Here is a 23,587-nt window from a genome sequence, read left to right as displayed (position 1 = left end):
GAAACATTCTCTCGCTTGAATTCATTTCTATCTTCCTCCCTCTGTTCAGGCGCTGGACCTCCGGCTGATCGGACCGTGGTGATTATAGAGTACCGCTTCTTGTCTCAGAAGCTGTTTGCAGCCGTGTCCGTCTTCGCTGGACTCGGCATCCTGCTCGGCATCGTCTGTCTAACCTTCAACATCTACAACGGCAACGTCCGGTGAGTCTGCTAACGCTGAAAGAGAATGAAGTCCCGCTCTAACATCTCGTTTGCAGGCTTGCCATTGAAGGATTACTGTTATCCTCATGATGTAATTATTCAAGCTGCAACAGTTAGCCTGTTAATCAATATGATAAAGAAAAAAAGACTCTTTCAGCAGACATGACATTATTTGAACCTCTGAGATTTTACAGTTTCCACTTCACTATTTTTTAAAATATGTTTTGTTGGGTTTGCCTTTTTTTTTGATAGAACAGATAGAGTAGGAAATTGGGACAGAGAATGACATGCAGGGAAGGAGCAATAGGTCGAACTCAAACCCGAGCTGCACGCCCGGAGGACCATAGCCTCCGTACATGGGGTGCGACCTAACCGCTAGTCCATAGCTAGTTTCCACTTTACTAGATTTATATTGAAGTAAACTTTGAGTTTTCAATATTGTTGGTTGGACAGGAGAAGACATTTAATGACACACTCTCAGACTTTGTTAGAATTTGTTAGATATAAATGTTATATATATTTATATAATTTAATTAAAGATGTGGTGTGTGATCATAATCTGGTACACTTAAATCGGTTCCAGTGAATATCTCCTCATGGTGTGCTCGCGTTGTTTTCATAAAGACATGTGCTTTTACTGGCCTCGACTCTGTCAATAAGAAAAACATTTAGTAAACAAAGTGACTTGGACGGAGCGACACAACATGTTTGAAGCAGCAGGAGGCGTTCACAGACTGATCTGACCCTTCACTCGTCCACGTCCTCGCTCCAGAAGAGCAGAGCTACCCCGTCATAGTTATTCAAATTGCTTCTCCTGTGGAGACTGACTTATTGCATATCTCGTTATAAGTTGGTTGTTTGAGACTTTTTTTTGAGTCCTTAAATATTGGGGTCAGTGCTTCTGAAGGAGCACTAAATCAATCAATCATTATTTGTATAGTGCCAATTCATAATAAGAGTTCTCTCGAGACGCTTTACAAAAAGAGCATATGGGCTGTGCGCGGCCTGAGCAAACCTGCAACATTCACGGCCATGTTTCTCATGTGGCCTTACTGTCTCTGTTTTTCTTCTTCCTTTTTATTTATATTAATATTTATATTGCCTGTTTTTTAAACTCACTGTCCTGTGTCCATGTCCAATTGTACTGTCTACCTCTTGCAAATGTTTTCCAATGTGGTTTTCATGCTACAAATGGCAATAAACTGAACTGAACTGAACTGAATATGCAGGAAGGATTTCACCTTTGTCTTCCACTCGTTCCTGTTGTCCACACTTCCTTACCGCTGAGGTGGAGGTCGGAGCAGGCGGTGCATGAATGAGGTTGGCCGTGGTTGAGCACAAAAATCCACAAACTTTCTACAGAACTGCAATCAATCAATCAATCAATCAAACTTTATTTGTAGAGCGCTAATTTATAACAAACGTTATCTCAAGACACTTTAAAAAAGAGCAGGTAAAAATACCTGACTCATTGTTATATTACAAAGACCCAACATTAATCCATCATGAGCACTAAGCAACATTTAGCAAAGTTACAGTGGCAAGAAAAAAACGTCCTTTTAAGAGGCAGAAACCTCGAGCAGAACCAGACTCATGATGAACAGCCATCTACCAAAACCGTGCTGGGTTTCCCCACCAACGATCCAGAGGAACCTACAAGACAAGAGAGCTCAGGAGCTCCCAGCCAAAGTGTGCTCAACATTTTCATCACCAAACCATCTTTATAAGAATCTCTGAATATGAAAGAGAATAATACTAATAATGTGTTTCCCTGAGAGCTACGACGCTTAAACTCAAAGCCATCTGCTCAAGTGAAATATTGGACTGTTGTTGTTTGGCTTTTTCTCTCTTCATGTTTGTCCTTCCAAGAGGCATTATGGATGTGCCATATTTGGGATAATTGTAAAATAAAGTTGTCCTCCGCAGAAGGAGGTCATTGTTAAAAGGATTTTTTTTAAATGGCTGACAATAATGAGAACTGATAGATGAATTAAAGTGGGCGTCAGAGGTTGAAAACATGCTTTGGTTACATGAAGGTCACCTGTTTAAGGAGCTGCATTGGCTCTGAGTGGTGAAATGATTTCATGTAATAACCTCCATCTGCTCCAGCAGAGCTGTTCAGAAGCAGCACACTGTTGCTCTCTCTTGTGTGAGTACGAGGGTTTTACGGATACGAGAGAGAGGGAAAAAAAATATTTCTTTTTTCAAAAGAGATCCGTCTCTCTTTTGAGGTTCCTGTAAACGCTGAACGGCACAGCTGGGTTTTGAGTTTTGGGACTACAAAGTTAGCGATTTGGGTGTGGCTTTTTCTGGATCCAGCAGCTGCCTCCATTGTCGCAGTTTAAGCGTAGCCCCAAACCAAATGCAAATAGACTTAAAAAATGTCTTTTGATCTCGGATTTCTAAGCTTAATACATGTCTGTGAACCCGCCGAAGCATATCTCTGAAGTCTTTAAACATCGTATTTTTATGTTTGACCTGAGTCAAAGTGATTTAAAGTCCCATAAGTCCACAAGCTTATCAAGAGTTTTTGGGGAAAGCTGGAGCGGTTTGTTCCTTTGGGGATCTCGGGCTGGCTCCAATGTGCCAGTTAGGCCCTCTTCCAGCTTTGATTATATTTCAAACAGTTTCACCGACGGCTGCTCTCTGCAGCCAAAACACTCTGAGTCAGATCAAATCAAATCAAATGTATTTGGTAAGCTGTTTTTACAAAACAAGTTTGCTACCAGCTGTCTTGATAGGAGACAAAATACATAACCAGTTCACGTTAAGAACAAGAGGAGTCTAACACAATCACAGACTTGAGACTGAAACACGACAGAACCAATTAAAGCAGCTGTAATGCACATTTTTAAAACAAATGATTTGAAGAGGACATATTATACACCTGTTCAATAATCCACTGTGGTCTAAATGAAACATCTTTGTTGTGCTTTGGTCAAAATATAAAATGAATCAAGCACCAGAGGAGGTTTGTGACCCTGTATAAACCAGCTCTCTCAGAACGCTCCGTTTTGGTGTGTGTGTCTCTTTAAATGCAATGAGCCCCCCCCCCCTGAGTTTTCCTGGTAGACATCACTCCTCTGTAGCGAGAATAAAAATGGCAGAACTGCTCAAAAGTTTTGCTCTAGGCTGGGGGTGCGTCCATGGGTGGAGATACCAGGGGAAGGGAGGGTATTTTCTTTTTAACCAGAATCCCACTCTGACATCACAAGGAGAGGAAATTTGAAACTGAGCATTTTTCTCTGTGTTGTAAGACTTGTGCAGACCACAAACAAAAGACTGGATGGATTGATTTCACATTTTGTGGGTCAGTAGACACTCAGGTTACCCAAATATATGTTCAATATGTCCCCTTTAAATTATAAAGCAAAAATAAGTGAATGCATGAAATGAGAAGCTTGTAGTGTTATTAATCAGCTTGAGTTTTGCTGCTCTGCCTGCAACTTAAGTGATATAGTAGACCCTCGTTACATTATTTTGAGCTGCAGTGGGCAGCTGTAGTTGGTTTTCTCACAGTTTGCAGCAAACCTTTTTGACATAGAGGGGCAGAAAGCAGCCAAAGAACCAGTACCTGGTTGCACCAGCTTTGCATAAGTTCTAACACAGCCTTGTTTGGACGGATGTTTTGACTTAGGACAGAGTTTACTCTCTACTAACATCTTACCTGAGATAGTTCCAACAGATGATATAACTTAAATCGTACACTTAGCTCCTATTAGGTGCAAAGTCGTCTGTAAAATACGGTTGTCATGGTGTTTCGTTTTGAAAGGTGGGATAACCTGGAGGATGAGGAGGAGCAGAGGGTGTTTTAGAAAAAAAAAAAAAAAGGTGTTCAGGAAAACCCCCAAAACCTACAGAAAGAGATGCATTTCCCCTCTCATAATAGCCTCCATCGCCCATAATTCAAAGCGTCCGCAAGACATGGCGCCTAACAAGGGAAGAAAGCAGACCCTCACATCAGAACGAAGACTCCTGCTGCGCGGTATACATCATATATTCATGGTGTGTAACAGCATTAAAGGCTTTCAGAGGTATCAAAGGTTGGATTGGGGCCAGTGTGTGTGTGTGTGTGTGTGTGTGTGTGTGTGTGTGTGTGTGTGTGTGTGTGTGTGTGTGTGTGTGTGTGTGTGTGTGTGTGTGTGTGTGTTTGTGTGTGTGTGTACGTTTATGTGTCTTTGTATGCAGGCAGCATGAGTGTGAGGCTGTACGCTAAATAAGTATTGTGGCCTCAGGGCAATAAAAGGGCAGCTCAACGGTAGCATATATACTGCTGCAGGACGAGCTTCAGTCTGTGGGTGCAGATTATGTTGAACACACAGGTCAAATATGGAGTGTTGAGGACATTTCAATACTAGCATTTAACCATATACTGTATATATTTATTTTTGGGCTTTTTATGCCTTCATTTAGAGACAGGACAGTGGATGGACTCAGAAATCCGGGAGAGAGAGATTGGGGGAGTTACATGCAGAAAAGGGAGGATGGATTCAAACCCGGGCCACACACTTTCCAGGACTTAATCCTGGCTACTGGCTATGGGTACTGGCAGGAGAAACTCCGGGTGAAGTCCCAGTGAAAAATGTGTCTGTTTGTGTTCACACATACATACAGCTCCTCCTGGGAATATCAGGAGTCTTTCAGGAGATTTCTGCAAGTGTGAAAGTCCTATTAATCTCCAAAGACTCTTCTTTATCTTCTCCCAGAAATGACAAAAGAAAATGTTCAAACCTTTTTACTTGTCAAGAAGCTGGAACAAGCCAAAGTTTCAACTGTACTTGAAATGTAACCCATAAAATGTTTAACAAGTGGATGTTTCACCCGTGCTAGTCATTAGTGTAATGACTTCACACTAATTAAACTAATGACTGTCAGTCACACGTTTGAGGAGATCCCCCGGGGGGACCAGTGTTCCATATTTGGACCTTTTGTTTAGTAGTGTGTCAGAAAACTGGCAGACTGTCTTAACCAGGGGAAGAATAAAATACATTTTTTTTATTTTTAAAAAAACATCAGGAGGCAATTAACATCAGTTGATGACATTTCTAAGTGACAGCAAAAACACCAGCACACAGACAAATTCACAAATTTTACCTTTAAGCAGAAACCATAATTACCCGTGTTTTTCTAAACGTGTGTGTTCTCTGTGTGTGTGTGTGTGTGTGTGTGTGTGTGTGTGTGTGTGTGTTCCTGTGTGAATCCGTCCCTCTCTTTCAGCTACATCCAGAACTCCCAGCCGTACCTGAACAACATGACAGCGGTGGGCTGCATGATGGCTCTGGCTGCAGTGTTCCCGCTGGGGATTGACGGTCACCACGTCCTCCGCTCACAGTTCCCCGTCGTCTGCCAGGTAACAGAAGAAAGAGACATCGACAGGGAGGGAGAGGCAGACATGAAAGGGAGAGGGGGGAGGGGAGAGGGGGGGTTGGAGAGAAGAGCCAGAGAACAGGATGAAGAGTAGAGACTGGGTGTTGCAAACATTAAGACTTGATTCTCCTACCAAAACAGCTCAATATGTCATCACAAGAAAAATATGGAAGTGTTTTTTTTTTTTCTACATTTTATGGATTGCTTCCTATTCTTTACCAGAATCAAGAACTTAAATTGCAAATTCTTACTCCATATCTTGGCTCAACTAAAATACAAATTATTTCATCATATTGCAGTCAAAAATGAAGTGTTTTTAAACATGTTGTTAGAATGATTTCATTTTTTTTTAAAAAGGACGTTTGGATGATTGACAGCAGCTTGCAGGCTGAGCAGCTGCAGAAAATGAAAGGGGAAAATAAACTTTGCCGTCGCTCCCAGGCGCGGGGTGTGCAGTGTGTTGTTCGAGTAAGGATGACAAGCATCCAAGAGACTCTCTTTGAATTTACAAGTTATTCATACTCTGTTTTAATGTGCTGCAGCTAACCATCTTTTCGGTGCTTTACTTTACCATCAGCGAGCCTGTTTGCTTTTAGCACGACGTCAGCTCATAGGGTATGTGTTGATCCGCCTGCTGTGCACTTAGTCTACAGTGTTAAGACTCAACCTGAAACCTGATCGCTGAAAATGTCTAGACACAGTGTACACTTATCATCAATAAGCTTGTCATCGATGTTTAGGTAGTTTTTCTTGACATTAGCTCGATTTCATGGCACATATGGCCCCGTCTGTGTAGCCTAGATTCTGTGCTGGTGCTCCGTCTGGTTTCTTAATATAGTGGCCATGCCGACCGGCATCTTCTGTGGCTAATACACTCACTATAATTAGAACCTCACATAACCCACTTCAAAAATACAGACCTATCGCTTTAATCAAGAAGCTAAGGAGCAGGACCAGAAGTACGTTTTTGTTTTAGTTTGCTAGATGCAAAGAAAACTTCAGTAAGAAATCTGCTGAGGGTTCATATTCAACGTTTGTTCAATCATGTTGATTAGCAGTGGTGTAGTCTAGACCACACTGACCGAGACCCAAGACCAGAGTGCTCCTAGACCGAGACAAGACCAAGACATTTAGGGATCGAGACCAGGTCAAGACCAAGACCATAAATATCACTGAAAAATCATATTCTTGTGTGTAGTGGGCGTGTCACTCATCCAGACTGTAACACAGAGAAGGCTTTGGCTGTAACCATGGCTGAAAATAAAATGATGAAAGATTTAAAGTGATTTGTTCTTTAAGAAAGAGACATTTTCCTTCTAATCACATTGCCCTCTCTGAGACGAGACCGAGTGAAAATGCTTTCAATTCTGAGACGAGACCGAGACCTTTAAAAAGTGGTCTCGAGACCGGTCTTGAGACCTAGGCAGATTTCGAGTACAACAACGCTAAGTAGCAGGCTGCTGTCTGGTTGTTATTTTGTGTAGCAGTTGATTAGCTGTACGGTCAGAAGTCTTGAACTCATGAAGGTCATCAAAAAAAACAAAATATTTTAAGTGTAATTATTTTTCCTTTGGGTTTTATGCAATATTCAAATAAATTTTGTTTTGCTGTAGCGAGAAGAAAACTAATTTCCGTTGGACTTTAATATTCAGTCTTCCTCTTATTTTGGTCGTAATTAGCTGAAAGGTTGGGGTTATCAGCGTCTGCCAGGGTGTGTGCCGGTGTCACATCCTGAACATATGGTGTTTCATCTTGTTCCAGCTCTTAATTAAAGCTCTGTGACGTTTGAGGGAAATGTGTAAATATAAACCCACAGGTTTTGTATTATTGCACCGTTCGATATACAAGTGGAATTTTCTACAAGTCCTGTTTATGATTTAAAACTCATTTCAAACTTTTCTAAAGTCAGCCTGACACGTTGGATGTCTTTGGAAGTTGAGAATCTTCACGAGAATTTAAAACAAAGTTACACAGCACAGCATTGACTCTTAATGACTGCACATCAGGGAGGGTTAAATGAAGAAACCAAAAGTTGAATACTTCTGTCAAAAGCTTCTGAAATATGATTTTTTTTAGAAATCCTATTTTTCCCACAAATGTTGCACTTTGCAGGTACATCTGTCATTTCAAGTGAAAAGCTTCCCTACTGTGAAATTTGATTCTCTCTTTAAGCGAACCTACTTTTAGGTGTTGTCTTCTCCTGACAGTTTTGATTTTCTTGTCTGTGGGGGGCAGACACCTGCAGAACAATCACTCATGTTTTAATTCTCATAGTGGATGAAAGACGGGGGAAAGCTTAAACACTGAAATAATTCCTAAAGTATTTGGGTGTATTTTTGGTGTGTGGTGGTTCAGACAGGATTTGCTGGGTGCCAGAATAGAACAGCAGTGGGATCCCAGCACTAATGAGGAGTGGGAGTACTTCTCTGTCACCCATGTTGAGTCCTTTTTGTTGTGGAGGCGAGAGAGAGATTTCCATTTCTGTCGCTTCACTGCTCTTTGTCCCTGTCCAGTTATTCCCTCTGATGCTCAGTTCTGCCTGGCTCCTGCTCTCTGTCTGTCTGTCTGTCTGTCTGTCTGTCTGTCTATCAGTCTGTCTGTCTGTCTGTCTGACTATCAGTCTGTCTGTCTGTCTGTCTGTCTGTCTGTCTGTCTGTCTGTCTGTCAGTCTGTCTGTCTGTCTGTCTGTCTGTCTGACTATCAGTCTGTCTGTCTGTCTGACTATCAGTCTGTCTGTCTGTCTGTCTGTCTGTCTGTCTATCAGTCTGTCTGTCTGTCTGTCTGACTGTCAGTCTGTCAGTCTGTCTGTCTGTCTGTCTGACTATCAGTCTGTCAGTCTGTCTGTCTCTGTCTGACTATCAGTCTGTCTGTCCATCCGTCCGTCCATTCATCCATTCATCCATCCGTCTCTCTGCCTGTCTGTCTGTCTATCTGTCTGTCTGTCTGTCTGTCTGTCTGACTGTCTGTCTGTCTGTCCATCCGTCCATTCATCCATTCATCCATCCGTCTCTCTGCCTGTCTGTGTGTCTGTCTGTCTGTCTGTCTGTGTGTCTGTCTGTCTGTCTGTCTGCCTTCCTGCCTGTCTGTCTGTCTGTCTGCCTGCCTGTCTGTCTGTCTGTCTGTCTGTCTCTTTGTCTGTCTGTCTGTCTGTTTGTCTGTCTCTCTGTCTGTCTGCCTGTCTGTCTCTCTGTCTGTCTGTCTGCCTGTCTCTCTGTCTGTCTGTCTGTCTGTCTGTCTCTCTGTCTGTCTCTCTGTCTGTCTGTCTGCCTGTCTCTCTGTCTGTCTGTCTGTCTCTCTGTCTGTCTGCCTGTCTCTCTGTCTGTCTCTATGTCTGTCTGTCTCTCTGTCTCTCTGTCTGTCTGTCTGTCTGTCTGTCTGTCTGTCAGTAATCTAGCTGTCGATCTGGCTCTCCTCTCGTTCTCCTCTTTTCATCTCCTTCTCCTTTAAACATCACAAATTGGATTTGTGACTGAGTATCAATTATGCAAACTTTTCTAATTTTCTGGCTTTAATAGGAGAATGCGAGAATACATCTTGATATTTGTTCGGTCTTTTTTGTAGTTTAATGAAAGGGAAGGGCTTAATTTCCCCTGAGGAGACTTTTCACAATCCTATTTCTGTCCTTCTTACTTTTCCAGTTTCAGGTTGATTTTCTTACTGAAATCTCTCTTCCCCTCAGATCCTAATGAAAAAGAGAGAGGAGTTGGGAAATATTGATAGTTGTGATCTGAGATACCTTCAGGTTTTATTACAATGCGCTCAGAGCTTTGAGCTTAAGGAGCTGCTGCGAGAGGTGCACAGAACGGTTTGCAATCGTTGTTGGTGGAAGTTGTTGGGGATGTATTCTGACTCAAAGGAAAACCTGCAGACTTATTCAGACCTGGAAACTGAAATACTTCCATCTCCTCTACATGCTTTTTTTTATTCAGAGCAACAATTCTCTTTTGAAGGTGCTTGAATAAAACATCACTTGCAGTAAAGCACAGATCCTTGTAGTAAAGATGCAAATAGGAGATTATCATGTCTGTCAATGAAAATCAACACAAGTTAAAGAAGAGTTTCTGCAACATCAAGGCAGAGATGGAAAAATTATTCTTTGTGATGCTTTTTTTTGTCATTGTTATAATGTGGGAAAGTATCAACCAATGTCATCATTATTTCCAGACTGACAGATTGATTTATTGTCAAATGTAAAGGAAGCTAAAAATGCAAGTTTCATTGGATTTTTATTTCAGAAAAAGTTGATTAATAGGTTTATATATATATATACTATTTATTGAGCTAATTTATCATATATATTTTTTCTTTACTGAAACCTATTTTTTCCAGTTCTCCAAGAGTCATCCATCCAGAGATCCTGGTTCTGCTCATAGTTTCTGTCTGTAGTTCTCTTGGTCTCAAGACCGGTCTCGGGACCACTTTTTGAAGGTCTCTGTCTCGTCTTGGAATCAAAAGCATTTTTACTTAGTCTTGTCTTGTTCTTGGACTGGGCAGACTCTGGATGTTAAATCAAGTCCAGTCAAGACCACCACTGAAAGGCGATTTTCCCAAGTTGTTGCTGTGATTAGAAGGAAAACGCCCTTTCTAAAGGAAAGCAATCTTCCCTCTGTTACGGTTGAGTGACACGCCCGCTGCACACAAGATGACGATTTCTCATTGATATTTATGGTCTTGGTCTTGTCTCGGTCTCGCCCTGCCTTGGTCTTGGTCTTGGTCTTGACTTGGTCTCAATTCCTAAATGTCTTGGTCTCGGAGCGCTCTGGTCTCGGGTATGTCTTGGTCTCGATTAGTCTGGTCTTGACTACAACACTATCCTTCTGTAAAAGGACGTGTGTAGCAAAGTGCTCACTCATGGTGGGAATTGTCCGCTGTCTGTTAATAATAATATAAAGAGTACTCTCTTGACCTGCTTTATATGAAAAGTGCCCTAAGATAAGTTCTGTTATGATTTTGCATTAATAAATAAAATTGACTGGATTGACCTAAGCCCTTGAATGAAGGTATTTTTAAATTAAAATTCTCCTCTCTTTCTCATCACATCTTACTCTTTCCCTCCCCTCCCTCTCTCCTCTCCCCCTCTCCTCCTCTCCTCCTTTCCCTCTCTCCTCTCCTCTCCTCTCCTCCTCTCCTCTCATCTCTCCTCCTCTCCTGCTCTCATCTCTCCTCCTCTCCTCCTCTCATCTCTCCTCCTCTCCTCTCCTCCTCTCCTCTCATCTCTCCTCCTCTCATCTCTCCTCCTCTCCTCCTCTCATCTCTCCTCCTCTCCTCCTCTCCTCTCTCCTCCTCTCCTCTCATCTCTCCTCCTCTCCTCCTCCCCTCTCCTCTCCTCTCCTCTCCTCTCCTCCTCTCCTCCCCTCCAGTTCCGCCTGTGGCTCCTCGGCCTCGGCTTCAGCCTGGCGTACGGCAGCATGTTCACCAAGATATGGTGGGTCCACACCCTCTTCACCAAGAAGGAAGAGAAGAAGGAGAAGAAGAAGGTAGGGAGGAAGAGTGTGAGGGCATGAGGGATAAGCCTCTCAGTCTTCAGCGTTCTCAGGGGAGTAGAGAAAATGAGGGAGGGAGGGACGGGCCGTGCAGCATGTGTGGTGCCGGCTGATAAAAAAGAGTTCTGTTTAAAACTTCGCAGGGCTTTTAGTAACATAAGCTTCTAAGAGGGCAGCTCTGCATCATTCTCTGCGGCGAGGTTATACCGGAAAGTGCAGGGATAAGGACGCCAGATGTACAGATTCTGTGCTTAATACATGACCACATGAAGCACATGCACCTACACACATGCATGCAGAGAAACATGCAGATGCTAAACAAATAACCAAGCCCCTGATACCCACGTCAGCAGCTTTATTTATATGCTGGTGTGTTTATGAGTGGGTGTGTGTTTTTTTGTATGTGTGTGTGCTTCGTCTTAAAAATAGTGTATCCTGGAGCCAACAAGATAGTGCCAGTCTGCGATTTGTTGTGGAAATTTCCAAGACCTAATCAGAAGAATAAGAGATTAAGCCATTTATGGAATATGTATGCATATGGATGAGTATTAAAGTTCTATATAGAAATCCATCCTTCGGGGGGGTTTATTATTTGAGCCAAAGCACATCGAATCAAGTTGACTTTCATGTCCCGTCGTGTCCACAGAAGGACATTTTCCCAGAGAGCGAGTCTCCCTGCGATTATTTAAAGAAACTTTCACACACGGAGGAGAGAATGAATGCCTTTCAAATCATTTTTCATGCAACTCAAGTGTAGAGGCGCTCACGACTGTGTAATGTGTTTTCTTCTTTATTTTATATTTCAGTTCTAGTCATTCTACGCTTGAACGGCTGTTACTATGTCGGAGGTGCTGGGAGTAAGCCGGCGTGGTGGGAAAAAAAAAAAAAGGCGTGTGGAAAGACGCAGCGGGAGAGCTCATTTTGCCTTGCTTGTTTTCTGCTACGGTTGCATTGCTTCCTTTATAGCTTAACTTAAGCAGAAGAATACAGTTTATATCAGTCGCTTCGGGAACAGTCCACACATGAGCGGCGTCATCTCAGAGTGTATGAATGATGATTTGAGGATGCAGCACAAATATAGCTCCCAGACACACACAAACTTCCACTGCTCCTAAAATACACGTGCAAACACACACACACACTTTTACTCACACACTCTGAGACACACACACACATTGAGAAGACATCTCACGCCCAGTCAGCCAGAAATCACAAGGACGCCCGTCGTATTATTTGTCCTGGTTGTTTGTCTTTGTTTATGGACTGGCTCATGATGCCCATGGATAGTGATGATTGTTGTGAATGTGTGTGTGTGTGTGTGTGTGTGTGTGTGTGTGTGTGTGTGTGTGTCTGCTCGCACAGCAACACTTGGAGCCATGGAAACTCTACGCAACAGTTGGAGTGCTGCTGTCTATCGACTTCCTGTCGCTCATGATCTGGCAGATTGTGGATCCTCTGCATGTTACCGATGAGGTAAAGTACGACAGACAGATGAGATCATTTGTCCGTCATCGCCCTTTTTGCACAGACCGATTTATGCAGCGACTAACCAGCCACTTACACAGAAATGAGACGTTGTTTGAAAAAATGTTCTTTAATTCGATTTATCTTATTACCAAAGACCCCAGTGTGAAACAAAAAGAAAGAGCATGTGTTTGTCTGAACAGCAGTGCTATAACGTTGACATTTATGACTTGAATAATTATTTTTATTCGCCTTTGATTGTCTTATAAGCACCTCTAAAGGTACCCCGAGGCATTGACTGTGGCAGCAAATCTGAATCAACTCCCTGCCTCATAAAAAATGTATCTTTCAAAGGTCCCAATAACTTAATTAGTCTTGCATTTATCCACATTTTCATTTTTTTAACGATCGGGAAAAGGGACACACCCATTTACATAAAAGAAAACACCCATTAACTCACAAAGTCTCCAGCTCTTTGGTATATTTAGGTCCCTTTTGCCCATTGTTTTGGATTTACAGCACATATAATGTAGGCTTGTTACGCAGGTACTGTAATGGACTAGCTCAGGGGTTCTCAAACTTTGCCAAGCCAAGGACTTTCTTCTTTATATTAACAATTAATAATCATGTTTTTTTAATTCAATAACTTTTTTTGTACGCAGTCTTTTGTAATCTTTGATTTACCATCAATTAATATTAGAACAGAATGTAATATGCAGTGATTAAAAACATCTCAAACACATTTTCTTAAATGTCATTTTCACATATGATGTTGTAAATTTATTTTTGTTCCATTCCCCCCAAGTATCTGGGACCTCCAAGGACCCCTATTTTGAAAAACACCAGACTATCTGGTTGAAATAGTGTTACATTTAGAAGTTTGAGAGACAGATATTTCTGTCAAGATTTGGTGGAGATCAAAGTAGAACTGGAGAGAGAGAGAGAGTACACAACTAAGATTGATCGAGTAGTAAGAACAACCCAAAATAAATGCTGTAACTTCTCATTGGACAAGGAGGAAACATTTAAGTCATGTATGCTAACATGGTCTGCTTGTTTTCAAAGTTGTCTGCCCTCTAGTGGCCAGCCAATGATCTTACACATACAGATAAAACAATAAAACTTTTTATAGTATGAAAGATGTTTGAATAGCTCATGTAGCTAATTTATTATAGAAGTGTCACCTTTACAATGATAACATTAGCCTGTTAGCTTAATCAGAAATTACAAAGAGAGCTTTGATTTTGAGTCGTTTTTTTATCTGACTGATAACTTCAGGCTGAATAATCACTCTCCTCTTAGCTCTGCTTTTTCTCTCCATCTCTCCACCAACTGTTACCAGATTTTTTTGCCCGCTTTTCCTTAGATGCTGCTCAATGCTAGGCTAACGAGCTAGATGCTAACTTTTCCGTTTGCTGTTTACTGCTAAGTAGCGAGAGTACAGTGAATTATCAGAGCAAACGGCTGCTAGCGACAACTTAAAAACAAAAAAAACTGAAGACAGAACAAGTGAACGGTAACAGTAAAGTGGCAGGCTTAAAAAAAAACCTCTAAAACATAAGCTGAAAGATGTTAAAACACTCCACAGAGCTGCTGTATGTGGACCTGCTGAGAAACGGTGTTAGCACTGTGACTGATGCTTTTCACTGTCATGGGGTCTTTTGTTGGCATGGTGATGTTATGTGTAGCTGTTTTAATGATTTGAAAGACACTTTAATATCATGTAAACGTCATGTAAACCTTGATTTGGTACAAATCATATACTTCCATGCATGTAGGCTGCACTGTTTCAGCTGTAACAGAAAGCTGCATCGTCCTCATCAGCCTTTATCTGCACTGCATCGACTCCAGTCCAACCTTGAATTGAATCTTTAAAAAGCTATATTTCATATTATTGGATATCTGATACTCTTTTAAGTCAGAGTCATCTATATCTGACTCACGGGAGGGACCTATTTACTTGAGGGGATCAAGCGTGCAGTTTGTACGGCTTATGCTTACTCAGCATTCTTGCCAGGCTGTCTCATCTTTTCTCATTATCTCCTCTTCTCTCTTTTTTCCCTCCATCTCTCTTCAACCCTTCCACTCCTCTCTACCCTCGTCTTGCCGTCTGCCGTGTGAGTAGAAGTTCACTAAAGAGGCCCCTAAAGAAGATAAGGATGTCCTGATTCAGCCCTTGTTGGAGCACTGCAGCTCGGAGAAAATGAACACATGGCTCGGTACTGGTTTCAACTCTCTCCTACTTCAATCTGTCTCTTTATCGCTCTTCTCCCCGCTCTGGTTTATGAGTGCTTTGTCACACGCATGCACATATGCAGACACATATTCACACTCACAAACACGTCACTTTCATTCACTGTGAATTAAACAGGTCTCATATCACAGCCTCCTCCCTCAGACCCTCCCTCTCCCCCCCCCCCCCCCCCCCCCCCCTTACGTTTGATTCCTCTTTTCTCCCACTCTTTTTGTCGGCCCACGCTCTCCCTCTCCCTCCATGTCTGTCTCTCTTAGCGTGGCAGCTCTTATGAAAGTATAATGGTGCTGAAATTCAAATAATGTGGGTCACAAACTGGGCCATTGCCCCGTAGCATTTCCTTTCAGAGAGAAGAAAAGATGGTGCCTTAATATCAGGCGGTGTAAAGAAACAATGGACAGTCTGAAGAAGTGTCCAACTTACTCCGTCACACATTTCTCTTTGCTCCTCTGCTTCCCTCTCTGTCACTGTTATATTCTCTTTATTCTGTCAGCCTGCCTGCCTCTGACAGGCTTTTAACATATTCTTCCATCTATTGTAGTACACTTTTAGTTTCTCCCACTGCACTCACTCACACTCACTCTCTCTGCGGCTGCATCGAGCTCTTCACAGTGTTACTGTCTCCTACTCTTAAAGCCATGTTTTGCCATTTACATGATCCGATGATTATACAAATCCCATAATGAGATTGATTTGTACGTTCTGAAGTACTCTAGTAATTAAGTATTACACTTGTTGAGAGAGATAGGATTTTTTGGGTAACAATGCTGAGAGTCCATCAGCTCTCTGAGCCTGTATAAACATTGCCTATAGGTGGCGCCAAAGACAACAACGTGGTAAATTCAGTGTAAATACAGTATGTGTCAAAGCTCTTTTAAGTAGTTTTTAGCTGGTTACAAAAGCAAACAAGACCATGACCTTAAGGAATGACTCTTTCTATAGATTGAAATAAGTCACATCATCCTCATCTTTGACCTCTCATGTTGTCAGTCTGTGAAACCTCTGGAGTATCTTTGCTTGATTAGCAGCTCAAAGAAACTCCTCATTTATCTGGTGTCAGTAAAAGCCCTCATTTCTTGGGGTGGCAGTAGCGTAGTGGTTGGTGCACTGGTGCACGCCCCCATGTGCAGAGGCTGTAGTCAACCAAGCGGCCAGACCAGGTTCGGGTCCGACCTGTGGCCCCTTTCCTGTATTTCGTTCTCCACTCCCGCTGCCCACCCGGAGGACCACAGCCCCTGCACATAGTGCGTGAACACTAGCCACTAGGCTACCGGCCCCCCTGATCTCTCAATCTTTAAGTCCTTAAAAATAATAAAACACCCCCCCTTGTTTTTTTAGTTCTACATTGTGTACATACACTGTGCTTCACTCTATCAGCTGCTGCAAACACATCATATAATGTAATCAACATTGTCATGTAGACATGGCTGCACTCCTTCCTCGTCTTACCCGCGTTCTCTCCCTGTTTCCTCCTGCAGGTGTTGTTTACGGCTACAAGGGTCTGCTGCTGCTTCTAGGAATTTTTTTGGCTTACGAGACAAAGTCAGTCTCCACTGAGAAGATCAATGACCATCGGGCTGTGGGGATGGCTATTTACAACGTCGCTGTGAGTCACAAAAAAAAACAAAAAGCACAACACCACCATCATGCTCCTGTTTTTCTGCGTCCTGCAGCTCTCTGCAAAGAGCTTTCTGCAGCATGAACAACAACATTAAAGTGGCATAAGTACCGGTTTATTGCCCCATAGAACAAAAGTACTGTAGTATATCATTAGGGGGGGTTAATCAATGCTTCATGCTTACTTTGCTTGGTGCTGTGATTTCTGGCTTTTAAGAAGCAACTTCCAGAGAGAAGAAGGAAACTGACCAGTTAGGAGACATTTCCACTGCAAGATCCTGAAAGCTTCATTCTCAAGGGCTTTTCTCTTTGCAGTAAAAGTTAATGGAGTTTATAAATAACTTGATGCTCTCTCAGCGCCGCTCTGGTGTGTTTTATTTTCTCATTTTAGCAGATAACTGGTTAAATGTGACAGGAAAACACGTTGAAATACTTCCAATGGAGGAAGTCAGTAAAATCATCACACCAAGAAGAAGAAGTGCATTGTGGGAACAACAGAATATAAACAACCTTTGAGATGTGCTGAACATTGATAGTCTGGTATAAAATATTGAAAAGGACATGTTGGTATAATGATCAGTTTTACCCTTACGACACACAGATGGGCTCGTATATATGAAATATTCAAGCCTTTTCTACGAGTACGCCGTGAGATTCTTATTCTCTAAAATGCTGATCCCTGAACGCATTTCTGTCCAAATCATTACACTGCCAGCACACGCTGCTGTCTTGTATGAATCATAAATTCTGACGCTTATTGTGCCCGTGGTGCGGTGATACTGACAGTCGTATCTCAGGTCTCCTTTATGAAATGAGATCTTGATCCCGGGGGGGGGGGGGGGGGGGGGGGGACTTTCTGGTGAAGAACATGTTAAATAAAATCAATAAAACATGAAAAAGGGTGAGTAGAAAACTGTTACTGTTGCTGCAGGGCCCTGAGTGCTGGGGATTTATGATTCAGTCCTGAGCATGTATATGAGAAGAAATCTGTGTTTGGGCCGACAGAGATTGCGAAGAAGATTCACAGTTTATAAAGATGTTACTTTGCCCTATAGGAGGAATCAGTGAAGAAAAAAAAACCCATTTAGTCTGTGAAGTACAGTGGTTAAATCTGCCATCTGTCAAACATTTGTCTGTGCCTGTTAATAGCAGGTGAATCATCTTAAACGGGCGCACCTAGGATGCACTTTACACGGGAATAGCTGCGATTAAGTTCACTTCAGCCACTTTAGATGAACAGTCGCTGCCGTTCCCTGACACCCTCGACACGGGGTAACTTTGTAATTGATGTCAAATGTCTCGGGAGAACGCTTTCTGACGCATTAACAGCCATGAGAGTTTTCTCTGTTTTGATCCAAAGCGAGCAAACATTTCCCCGTCTTTGTTTTCAGTCGTTAACGTCCATTCTGACAGAATTTTATGGATACAAGTCACAGGAGGCGTGAGGACTTTCATCAGCTAACACTTTGTTGCAATGTAATAATAAATGGATTGAACGCGCGTCGTCCATCAATATGAGAATTCATCATCGATCGTCATTACTCGTAGTTTGTTTATGAGAGCGGTGAACGCGGCCCGTGTGCTCATTTCATCCCGTGCTTTCATAATGTGCCACAAGTCTAATGTTATTGTTTTATTTGACGATACACACACATCTCATTTTTATGACGATGTCAATAGTTAATGGGGTCCGTAAAGGGACCTCCTTCCTCGTCGCGAAGCTGTGAGCTCGAGGCTGCGACGAGATGACAACGTGGTGATTGTCAGCACGCCGTCGCAACTTCACTCATGACTTTTTAATGCTGTTTTCACACGGGAGCCCTCTTCGGAATGATAAACAGATGCCTAATGCTTTTATGGATGTGATTTTCCTCCCCTCTCATACTCTCGCTCTCATATACTCCTTTACTCTCCCCCTCCTCTCCTCTAAAAACCCCCCGACAATCCTCACCCTGCCGCCTCTCTCTCTCTGTCTCTTTCTCTCTATCTGTCTGTCTGTCTCTTTCTCTCTATCTGCCTGTCTCTCTCTTTCTCTCTCTCATTTCTCTCTCTCTCTCTCCCCCCTCTCCCTCTCTCTCTCTTTCTCTCTCTCATTTCTCTCTCTCTCTCTCCCCCCTCTCCCTCTCTCTCTCTTTCTCTCTCTCATTTCTCTCTCTCTCTCTCCCCCCTCTCCCTCTCTCTCTCTATCTCCCTCCCTCTCTCTCTATCTCCCTCCCTCTCTCTCTCTCTCTCCCTCTCTCTCTCCCCCTCTCCCTCTCTCTCTCTATCTCCCTCCCTCTCTCTCTCTCTCTCCCTCTCTCTCTCCCCCTCTCCCTCTCTCTCTCTATCTCCCTCCCTCTCTCTCTCTCTCCCTCTCTCTCTCTCTCTCTATCTCCCTCTCTCTCCCCCTCTCTCCCTCTTCCCCCTCTCTCTCTCTACCCCCTCTCTCTCTCCCTCTCCCCCCTCTCTCTCTCCCTCTCCCCTTCCCCCTCTCTCCCTCCCCCCTCTCTCTCTCTCCATCTCTCTCCCCCCTCTCTCCCTCTCCCCCCCTCTCTCTCCCTCTCCCCTTCCCCCTCTCTCCCTCCCCCTCTCTCTCTCTCCCTCTCTCTCCCCCCTCTCTCTCTCTTTCTCCCTCCCCCCCTCTCTCTCTCTTTCTCCCTCTCTCCCCCCCCCTCCCTCTCTCTCTCTCTCTGCAGGTGCTGTGTCTGATCACGGCTCCAGTCACTATGATCCTGACTTCACAGCAGGACGCCTCCTTTGCCTTTGCCTCTCTAGCAATCGTCTTCTCTGCCTACATCACCCTGGTGGTGCTTTTTGTGCCAAAGGTGCTCCGACTCTTCACTGACACCTTTAAGAAACGGCTGCACACAATAAAAACAACACTTATATTGTATTGAAAAGCAAGGAAAAGAAAGATCTGTGTGTCATGCTTGGTGCACGGATATCATAAAGTTCAGACACGTTATTTTGTTATGTGTCAAAGTTCTGCTTCATAAAACTTGCAGGATTGGCTTTGATTCAAATATGAAGAAAGACAGAAGGAATGTTTTGATCCTATTCGAGGGACAGCAGCTTCTTAGAGCTCAAAAGACACACGTATAGGAGAAACAGAAATCAAGTAACTTAACATGAAAAAAAGTTAGGTTCATAAAAATAATGATCTTTCATCTGTTCCTCATTTAATGTTTTGGTAATCGTCGGTACAGTTAGAAGCATTTTGATGTGTAGCTGCTGTCAACATTCGTGTCAGAATAAAAAATCCTCCTGGCACAAACAAAGTGAGATATTTTGCTGCATGTCTGGCAGCAGCTCTGATGATTATTTTAGGAATAGACGAGCCTGGTAGTGCACATGAGCACTGCTGAGGTCTGGTTAGAAAGAGGAAAGAGCGCCACCTACAGAGATTTAAACCTCACTAAAATGAGAATATCTCAGGGGAAAAAGAGAAAACATACATGTAAGATTTGTGTGATTTTTTAAAAATCTTTTTCTGGAAGCGCACAGCAGCAACACTGAGCTCCAAAGATGTCACCAGAATAAGAAAGAAAATGTGTTTTTGTCACTTTAAAGTCGACTATAGTGAAATAAATCTTTGTCCACTCTTAGACATAAAAAAAAAAAAAAAAAAGATCTGGCTGAAAGGGCTCCACATGCTAAAGAATATGTAGCATATATATCTCAATAGATGTATTATTCCTTCAGCACGCTGTATTCTCAGGCCTGTCTTTGTTGGTTATTGACTTCCTGTTCCTGTGGCGGTCCAGATGCGGCGTCTAATCACCCGCGGGGAGTGGCAGTCGGAGCAGCAGGACACTCTGAAGACCGGCTCGTCCACCAACAACAACGACGAGGAGAAATCACGACAGCTGGAGAGAGAGAACAGGGAGCTGCAGAAGATCATCCAGGAGGTGAGGACATTATTTTTTAATAACATTCACAAACTCAAGTATCATTGTTTTTAAAGATTTATTTTTTTGGGGGGGGCTTTTTGTGACCTTATTTGAGAGATAGGGTGGATAGAGTCTGAAATCAGGGAGAGAGAGTGTTGGGAATGACATGCAGGAAAGGAGCCACAGGTTGGATTCGAACCTGGGCCGCACCACCAGTGAAATTGGCACTCTGATGTTTCTTATTACGCTTAACATTAACATCTAAAAAAGCCTTGAGCTGTAACTCGTCCATTTCTTGCTGCTGCTGCTGCTGCTGTGCATCATTGTGCTGCCAACTTTATTTGCAAATGTATTTACTTAAGTTGCTTTAGAACATGCATCACACTCTTGAAAAGTTTTGAAATCTTTTGTATCGACCCAGAAAGTTATTAACTGATAGTAAAGGACAGGTATCCTGCATGAGGAAATCATTAAATCCTCATATTTGAGAAGCTGGAATCTTCAAATGACCAACCAACTAATTAAATATCAATCTGGTTGCAGGTGGTTAATCTTTCGATAGACTGTTTCACTTCTGCAAAGACTACTTCTGAATTGGGGATGTGGGACTTAAATGTCACCCTTTCATTATTTTAAAAAGATGATTTCCTTTGTGCTTTTAGAAAGAAGAAAGGGTGTCAGCGCTTCGTAACCAGCTGGCCGAGCGTCAAGCTCTACGCAACCGCCGCCGACCCTCCTCAGGCCAGAACCAAAACCACAACACTCCTCCGCCCTCCTCCCAGCCGGACCCCAAGTCTCTGCTCCCCCCGCCCGGCTACCCCAACCCCACCACGGACAATCACTCCCTCCCTCCTTCCTTCTCCAACTCCTCCAACCTGTACCCGGCCGACAGCAAGATGAGCCGCAACCACTGTCACAACAGCCAGATCCCGCTGCTGTACAAGTAGGCGGGGAGCGGGTGCAGGGGAGGAGAGGGTGTGTGTATGTGTGTGTGTGGGGGGGGGGAATCAGTGGCACAGTGCACAGGTGGGACACAAACACAATGACACACTGTGACTTTCACTTGTTTGGCTGAAGAGCACAGCGGTGTAGTGACACTGTTTTTTAAAAAATACGACGAGAAAGCACAAAGAAGAAAGTTCACGAAGGAGCGCTTTCCACTCGGCAGCTTCTTGCAGGAGATCTCACAGGAAAACGCCGCCCTCACAGCTTTGATCTCACTGTGTTCAACCCAGCAACTACGCGGACACAAGCACATCTCAGACTCGCAGCACTCGAGGTCAAGTGAAAAGACCCGTCTCTTCATCGTTCCTCTCCCTCATTTGGTTCCTCTCTCGCTCCGTTGTGGAGCCGTCGAATCAGAAAAAGGAAATAGTTTGTGTTGGTGTCTTTTGCTCTCCACATTTCGTCGCTGGAGTTTGTTGACTAGACAAGCACATACAGTCGTGATTTATATTGTTCTGTAATTTCTGACCTGTTTTGTCATGGAGTTGTTGTTGAATTATTTGTTTACTTTTTTTTCAGGAGAGTTGTGAAAACTGAAAAAACTCGACAAAGGGACAAAGCAATGTACAGTTTTTTTCCTCTGATCAGCAGCTCATAAATGGTGATGTGCATTACCAAACAGCCATAATTATCAAAGGCCATCGAGCTGGGCATGTCTGTTTGCAGGATGTTTGTTTCAGCACAACACTGCATCTGAAAAAAAATCCAGCCCCATTTTTAAAGGAGAGAAGCTTGCTCGCATTCGAGGACAATTTTGATAGTTTTGCCATTTGAAAATAATGTTTTAAAATGTATTTTTTGAGATTTGTGTTGTATCTATTTATTAGAAGAGCACAGGAATAGCCATCAATTAAAATCCCTCATCCTGCGTCTGATGATGTGTTTTTGCAGAAATGATCTCTGCAGCAGATTCTTAAATTTCTCTCCATTTTGTCTGAACAAGAATGTTTACTTTCTGCCTCCTGAAATGAAAGACCATTTACATTTCTCTGCAGCAGAGCCGTGAGATGAGGTGCTTTTACGATGGCTAATTCTGTAAATATTCAAAGAAAGCACAGTTTTTTCCTCAAGATTTTATACATGGGACTCTGTGATCGCCATTTTTCTTATTTTAAAGGGATCTTTTTTTTATGTTTCTCCATATCAGACAATCTGGATGGATGCTTCTTTTCCCCTTTTTTGTACTCTTATTTCCCATTTTTGCCTTTTGGATAAGTTGTAAATGTATCAAAGGAGGATATATACGTACAGAAATGTGACATACTGTATTTATTCAGCAGTTAATGTGGATGTACTATTTCATTCATGAGCTATATCCAGATTTTATCAAAGCAATGATACCTGCACAGGTTTATCAGCAGGTTAAAAAAACAATACTTTGTCAGATATTTTAAAATCTCTATATTTCAGTGTGCACTTTAAACTGAACGTCACTATGGTTACTCCACTTTAAGTTAGTCTAATACATGTTAGCTCAGGGTTTGGAGCAGGTCAGTCCCAGCCAGGACAGAAATGAATGAAATAGGCCATATTTATTAACTGTGCAGTACCGGGATCAGATAGTGTAACATATGAATGCAGAAATCATTTAGGAAAATGTTCTATTATCTTGCACATATATGAAAATATACATGGATTTGGGGATATTTGTATTCACTATATCTAAGATCATAAATGTTGATATATTTCAGAGTATGTGTATGCAAATATATGGGTAACATAAATAAAATCATTGTTTTTTCATTGGGTATATTTCTGTTTTTGGATACTTTTCGCATCACTTACAGGAACGATGTGCGACTTTTTGATCCAGTAGATGTCGCCCTTGAGCACCAGCACTAAACTAAAACAATCTTTTGTTTGGCTGCAGCTTTGCTATAGAAGCCTCTGCTCTCCTCCAACCCCTCTCCGCTCGCGTTCACACGAGTTATGAATTAGAACGCACCATAATTAAGCACCATTAAGCATAAGAGGCGGACAACATTGTCTTTTGCTCGAGCTGTAATCACCTGTGGCCTGCATTGTTGTTAGCAGGCTAATGTTAGCACACTTTGGTTAGCTCATAGCTTCATATTGCATTCATAAATTGACACAGAATGACCGTGATCTAAAGACACGTACATGACATCCAAATAAACAGTGAGTATGTTCTTCTTTTTTTCTCTTTGACCGCCATTGTTGGGCCTCATAACGTCTCTTTGGAGACCAATGGGTGAGGTCATTGAGACTACATCCATGTTTTTATACAGACTATGGTTTGATCAATCAAAACATGACCCTCCAGGTCACATAGTCTTAAAACATAGATTGTTAAGATGGTTTTTTTTC

General features: G+C 42.6%; 1 protein-coding gene across 2 annotated transcripts in view; it reads left to right on the top strand.

The window, feature by feature from the left end:
- Window positions 1-23,007, top strand: part of gabbr1a (gamma-aminobutyric acid (GABA) B receptor, 1a) — a 95,466-nt gene extending 72,459 nt beyond the window's left edge. For both annotated transcript variants that reach the window (XM_061049988.1, XM_061049989.1), the window contains 9 exons: window positions 50-200; window positions 5,418-5,550; window positions 10,928-11,044; window positions 12,413-12,523; window positions 14,640-14,733; window positions 16,247-16,374; window positions 19,061-19,189; window positions 20,129-20,272; window positions 20,917-23,007. In XM_061049988.1, coding sequence (XP_060905971.1) covers window positions 50-200; window positions 5,418-5,550; window positions 10,928-11,044; window positions 12,413-12,523; window positions 14,640-14,733; window positions 16,247-16,374; window positions 19,061-19,189; window positions 20,129-20,272; window positions 20,917-21,201 — 1,292 coding nt within the window. In that variant the 3' untranslated portion in view covers window positions 21,202-23,007. The remainder of the gene's footprint in view (window positions 1-49; window positions 201-5,417; window positions 5,551-10,927; window positions 11,045-12,412; window positions 12,524-14,639; window positions 14,734-16,246; window positions 16,375-19,060; window positions 19,190-20,128; window positions 20,273-20,916) is intronic.
- The last annotated feature ends 580 nt before the right edge of the window (window positions 23,008-23,587 follow it).

This window comes from Labrus mixtus, chromosome 11 (assembly GCF_963584025.1).
Source record: "Labrus mixtus chromosome 11, fLabMix1.1, whole genome shotgun sequence".
Taxonomy (NCBI): Eukaryota; Metazoa; Chordata; class Actinopteri; order Labriformes; family Labridae; genus Labrus; species Labrus mixtus.
The sequence above is the reverse complement of the archived record's forward strand: the minus strand, read 5'-3'. Positions and strand labels throughout refer to the sequence as shown.